The sequence below is a fragment of the Sander lucioperca genome, chromosome 13 (genome assembly GCF_008315115.2).
Source record: "Sander lucioperca isolate FBNREF2018 chromosome 13, SLUC_FBN_1.2, whole genome shotgun sequence".
In the NCBI taxonomy this organism is placed as follows: domain Eukaryota; kingdom Metazoa; phylum Chordata; class Actinopteri; order Perciformes; family Percidae; genus Sander; species Sander lucioperca.
In genome coordinates this window covers 23,117,631-23,124,048 of record NC_050185.1, presented here as the reverse complement: position 1 = coordinate 23,124,048, position 6,418 = coordinate 23,117,631, and the positions used below count along the sequence as shown (strand labels likewise).

Genomic DNA, 6,418 nt, shown 5'->3' with positions numbered 1-6,418 from the left:
AATGAAAATGCGGAGATGGGGCGAGGAGCTTCAGCCTGAGCATGTGATCTTGTATCTCCATGTTAACTTTTAAAGACACAGAGATTATTTTACATGCTTTTATCTCATCACGCCTTATTGCAACAGTCTTTTTACTTGTTTGAATCAGAAATCTGTGAATTGACTCCAGAATGTGCAGAACTCAGCTGCCAGGCTTTTAACCAGAACCAAAGGATGGGATCACATCACTCCTATTTTAGCCTCTTAACAGAACTGCCAGTATGTTTTAGAATAGATTTTAAGATTTTACTGATCACCTTTAAGGCTCTTCACGGCCTCGCACCTAAGTATATTTCTGACCTCCTGGTACCGTACATGCCGGTACGTACTTTGAGATCCTCGGGTAGAGGTCTTTTGTCTGTCCCAGAGACCCAGCTAAAAACTAAAGGGGACAGAGCGTTCAAAGTCAAGGCCCCGAGGCTATGGAACGACCTACCAGAGTCAGTCAGCTAAATCAGTGATCTCCTTTAAGTTCCTTCTTAAAACATACTTTTATCAGAGAGCCTTTCCTGATTTTATTTGAGCTTGAACCTCCTAGAACTGCCTTTTATTTTTTTAAACTGTTTTTGTCTTTTCTTTTCTACAGTGTACAGGTTTTTATGCATCATATAGTTTTTATTTGTTATTATTATTATTATGTTATTGTGTTTTCTATTTTTGTCACTCTTAAAATCCCTTGGTGTTGTGTCCACTATTGATTGCTGTTCCGTCGTTGCAATGTGCACACTAAAGTGTTAAAACTACAGATACTGCAATACTGTAGGTTCCCCCAATAAAAGCCATTTTAATTATAGACTAAAAAGCACATGAACAACATTTAAAACAGTAGATTTCCTTGAGGTCTTGAGTCCTGTTATCTTTTTACAACTGAATGCTGCCATTACTACTACGACATTACTACCATTTAAATTACTACATTTGGAAGGTAGCATAGCTAACAACATATTTAATTTTGAATTCACAAATGACAGAATTCTCCTCCTATGTTCTGTCTCCTTTGTTCTTTCTGCTTCCCCTCTTCTTGTCTCTTTCGACCTTCCCAGCGTCAGGGAGGCACTCAAAGCAGTGGTGCAGTCCCATCAGAGTACAACGCCACAGTGCTGATGGAGCACCTGAGGGAGAAGGAGGAGCGGATCCTGGCTCTGGAGGCCGACATGACCAAATGGGAGCAGAAGTATTTGGAGGAGAGTGTGATGAGGCAATTTGCCCTGGATGCCGCTGCCTCTGTCGCCACTCAGAGGTACATGTGCATGACAGTTATTGACATTCTATTCAGATCAAGCAGCTCAATATCATTGGCATTAATTGATTCAATTAAGGAGATTACAAACACTATATATCACAAACAGTATGCAGTTGGATTCTTCATAGATCTTAAAAAAGCCTTCGACACAATCAATCACAAAATAACCAATAAACTGGAAAGGACTGGGATCAGGGTGTTAGTATTGCATTGGGTGAAAACTTACTTAAGAGACAGGAGACAATTTGTGAAGTTGGGGGACTATTTATCATCATGCTTGGACATTGCCTGTGGCATCCCCCATGGGACAGTATTGGGTCCAAAAATGTTTCTTCTTTTTGTAAATAGGGGAAATTTAAAGGAGCTACTGAATACTATTACTTCAGAAAAATTAAAAAGGTGGTTTGACAGAAACAAATTATCTTTAAACTTAAGCAAAACTAAAATCATGTTATTTCGTAACTGTAAAAATAGTACTCAAGTAGAGATACAGGTAGATGGTGTGGACTAGAGCCCTGCGTAGGACTGCTTTCTCAATCCCGCTCCTGCCCGCTCCCGCAGTGTGTGCGTTCTGCTCCAGCCCGTTCCTGCAGCTTGTGTGTCCGGTCCTGCCTGCACCGCGAACATTAGATTGATTGTCGATAGATTGTCGATTGATTTTGCGTCTTCTCCCCTACCACAGGGAAACTAGTTATTTTACTGTGTAGTAATAAACAGGGTGCGATTTTTCCAGGGGGGATGCGTGGGATTCCCCCCTTATTGGTCTATATATCCCTACCTCTGCTGACTTATTTTTATCCTTGGTGGAGACAAAATGTAGCCCCCCTCAAAGTGATCAATGCTACTTCACCAATAGAATATAAATTATATACCTAAAATAGAAGTAAAGTTAAACTAAGTCTTTACTTAGTTTAACTTTACTTCTGTAACGTGAACACATTGTGCCATAGAACGATAAAATCCGAGCAGCAGTTGCTGGTTGTATTTAGTTGCTAGAGAGCTCCAGGATGCCGGCTACCAGCAGCAGTTGTTTAGCCGCCAATAGGTGTCTGTGAGCCGGATACAGGCACCGCCAGATGATGATCCTTTCAGGGGCCATGGAAGTTGAGTTTAGCCAGAAAATGTGAGCATTATGTGGCGAGTTAAGTTTAGGCACCAAAATGACTAGTTAAGTTTAGGAAAAAGATCGTGGTTAAAACACTCCCGTGGAACGAACGAGTTTCCTGGGTGGAAGTATTTTGTTGTCACTGGTATTGAAAGGGGGATTTAATTCTTGCATATTTTGTTTTGTTGTGCATGATCAAAAGACATCCCCCCCGTGATAAATATGCATACCTGTCTACCGACAGGTAAGTAGCAAAATTATGTGTTGTTGGCTGTGGTTTGTTTTGCTCAGGTTGTTTTATTTTGTTTCATTTTCCTGTCTTTTAACGCACTCTAACAGATTTCATGTTAGTCCCTGTTGATTGTATCCCTCTGGTCGCTGTAGTACTAAAGGGGTGGGGTGCAGTGCCCAGGGAAATAAGTAAGAGAGAGGGAGTAGAGGAGTGTTAATAAAGCGTTTGGCAGGTGTTTAACTGGATGCACCGTGTGCGTTGCTGATTTTCTTATGAAACCTAGCTAGGCAAACCTAACAGTCGGTTACAGCACTGATCAGGAGCAGTGCTCCTGAATTCTGGGACCCACTGTCTATTTTTGGACCGCCCGCTCCCAGCCACAGTCCCACGTTAAACCGCCTGCTACCGCAAGATTTGTGTTTGGTCCCGTGGGATCCCAATCCCAATGCAGTCCACTAGTGTGGACATTGAAATAGTTAATGAAAATATGTTTCTTGGTGTGATAATAGATGACAAAATAATTTGGGAAATCTCACATAAACATGTTCACAATAAACTTTCAAGAAGCATTTCAGTACTGAGTTAGACAAAACATGTTTTGGACCACAAATCACTCTACATTCGTTACTGTTTACTGGTATTACCATATTTAAATTACTGTGCGAAAGTTTGGGGTAATGCTTACACTATTATACTATCTACTGTATATTGGAAAAAAGATCCATAAGGATAATTCATAATACCGTTTACAGAGAACACACAAGTTCACCATTCTTAAAGTTGAAAACATTCAAATTCAGTGGTCTGGTTCATTTTCAAATGGCATGAATAATGTATAAATCAATAAACAACCTACTCCCTGGCAATATTCAAAAAAAATTTAATAGAGATGGGGGATATAATTTAAGGGGGGAGTTCATTTTAAAATATTTTTGTCCGTACGTAACGTTAAAAACTTTTTTATTTCTATAAAATGGAATGGATTGAGTGTATCGCTAAGGCAATGTCCAAGCATGACCCAGTTTAAAAAACAGTACAAAACATGATTTTCACAAGGTACAGGGAGGAAGAAGGAGTGTTTTGATCAGGTGTTCTCACAGATTTTTTTTTTTTTTTATTTACATTATTTATTTCTATGGTGAATATATACATTTGTAAATATTTATGTTTTCTTTTTTGCAGTGTGTGCGTATATATATATATGTAGCAAATTGTAAAGGACGTGTTAGGATATGATATGATATAAATATGAAGCCATTCACGATGATTATTATTATAGTAGGGGAAAAGGGGTTAAATAAGCTTTTGCTTCTTCCTATTCCTTTTCGGACATGTTAAATTAATATTGTGTTTTTGTTATTTTAGCTATTATTGTATTTTTTTTTTTTTTTACATGTTCGAAATGAAGCATTCATTCATTCTCTGAGCCATTGTTTCAGACACTGATGCCTCTCATATGAAGTTCAAGGTTCATTTATTGTTATTCTACAACATAGGGTTGCACAACAGAATGCAAGTTGTAGTCACTTTATGCTAGATGATAAAAAAACAAGATTTTAAACAATTTTAAATTGTGGAGTATAAAAATGGTAATGAAAATGTTGAGGAGTCTTATGAACTGTAGCTTGTAGAAGCTGCTCTGTGGTCTGGTGGTATGGCAGCAGATCCAGACAGTAGCAGGGTAATCAGGCTGTTGCTATTTCACAGGAAGTGTTGTATATCTTGGCAGTAATTACCCCTATTAACACAAAACTTGGCCCAGTAGTTTCCCATGCTCCATTGTGACTGTGTGCACAATATGGAGCCAGTCGGCCACTAGGCAACCACTAGGTGGTAGTTTTGTTGCAAAATCATGAAATATGGCAAAATTATTTTTCAAAACTGTTCTTAGGCTGAAAGTGCTGCATGAAACTTAATTATTCATCGTTATATATTGACAATGCATGCAAAACCCTCGTAAGTAGGCCCACTGAGGCTCATAGGTCACCTATTTTTCAACTACATGAGAATCAGAATCAGTTTTATTGTGGCCATGTGTGCTTTTGTATTCAAGGAAATTTACTTTGGTTCACACCAGCTTGTAGAAAACAATAAAGATGTGACAAATAAAATTGACAGAATTAAAATAAAAAATAAATAGAATATTGGCGGTAAGTATTTATGCACAAGATATGTTGCAACTATACAGAGTGTTATTATGGCTTAATAAATTATAACCAATATACAGCATTTGAATATGTACTTTTATTATTATTATTATTAACAGAAGGAAGTGCACATCTTCTAGGTGAGAGAAGACTGTCTGCAGTACAAGGTTTTTTAGAAAGTGACCATTATATTCTTCACTCAGAGTCTCTGGACATGGAAACAGGACTGACTATAATAGTACTATTGAAGGGAGAGGGGGCTATGTACAAAGGGTTATGTTGGTGCTACGTAGGAAGTGTCATGTTTACCTAACAAGTGTTCGGTATTGCTCTATGCTGTTAAGTGGGTTAGGGTTAGACCTCCGAGGGCTGCAGGGGGCAACTTGTGTGCACTTTAATCTCTGTTTTTTGGTTTTTGACATCCGGTCAAAATCTACAGCCATGTCCTGTGTTTCTATTTCACTATTGTCACCCATCCGCCCACCATTTCTAAATTATTTGTGTGTCTGATCCAATCTGTACAGTAACCTTTATTATTAATTTCTCACACTGTACTTAGTACACAATGTACTAAGTAACACATACTGGTTACAAGTGCCTACCACCTAGTGGTCCTTCGAGGAACTGCAGCTCATTGGATTTTGTTGCCACTAATTTAAAGGGTAACTACCATTTTTTCATCCTGGACCCTATTTTCCTATGTTTTTGTGTCTAAGTGACTGATGGGAACAACAATCTTTGAAATTGGTCCAGTATTAAGCAAGATCGCTACAGTCTGCAGCGGCGAAACAAGCTACAATGTCCTATTAACTTTAATAGGGCAATTGTCCAGCTTGTATTTACCTTCCCAAACGTGCTTGTTTTGCCACTGACAAGCTCAGATTAATATTCTAAGTGCCTGACAACATTATAGAAAGGATCCCTTCAGAGATAGACCTTTAAAACCTCTTTGAGACCTTTCTGTTTAACCAAACTGGCGCTGGCGCTAAACCCACCAAACTCCATTTAAAAGAGCAATACTTTTAGTGTGTATAGAGCCAACACATTTTCACATGTAAATCGGCAAACTATGTGTTTATCAACCAAAACTAGAGTTGTGATTGTTGAAAAAGTGGAAAGACGACCGAAAACGGCTTTTCATAGTTTTATTTTGTTTCTGTCGACTTTGAATGAAGTATGTTTTACGATGCTAAAATTATTTATTGTTTATTTACATGGAGTCTGGTGGGTTTAGCGAACGCAATTTCGCGGATGTTTTTATGTTTAAAAAAAAGGATCTTACTCTTTAACAGAAAGGTCGACCTCCTTAGAAATCCTTTCCATAATGTTGCCAGAGACAGAATATTAATCTGAGCCTGTCAGTGGCAAAACAAGCACTTTTGTTTCACAAAAGTGCTTGTTAAAATAACTATTGAAGTTAATAGGGCAATTGTCCAGCTTGTATTTACCTTCAGGTAAATACAAGCTGGACAATTGCCCTATTAACTTCCATTGTAGCTTGTTTTGCCGCTGCCGACTGCAGCGATCAGTCACTTAGACATAAAAACATAGGAAAATAGGGTCCAGGATGAAAAAAACGGTAGTTACCCTTTAAATTAGTGGAAACTAAATCAATGGTTACAAATGTAACCGCGGTTCTATGAGTTTCGGAT

The 6,418-nt window shown here is 38.3% G+C and overlaps 1 protein-coding gene across 8 annotated transcripts in view; it reads left to right on the top strand.

Annotated features, from left to right (window-relative positions):
- Window positions 1-6,418, top strand: part of amot (angiomotin) — a 150,802-nt gene that overhangs the window by 126,688 nt on the left and 17,696 nt on the right. For all 8 annotated transcript variants that reach the window (XR_004105670.2, XM_031303708.2, XM_031303709.2 and 5 more), the window contains one exon: window positions 1,083-1,279. Coding sequence is in view for 7 of the 8 variants with exons in the window: in XM_031303708.2 (XP_031159568.1) it covers window positions 1,083-1,279 (197 nt within the window). In the remaining variant the exon portion in view is untranslated. The remainder of the gene's footprint in view (window positions 1-1,082; window positions 1,280-6,418) is intronic.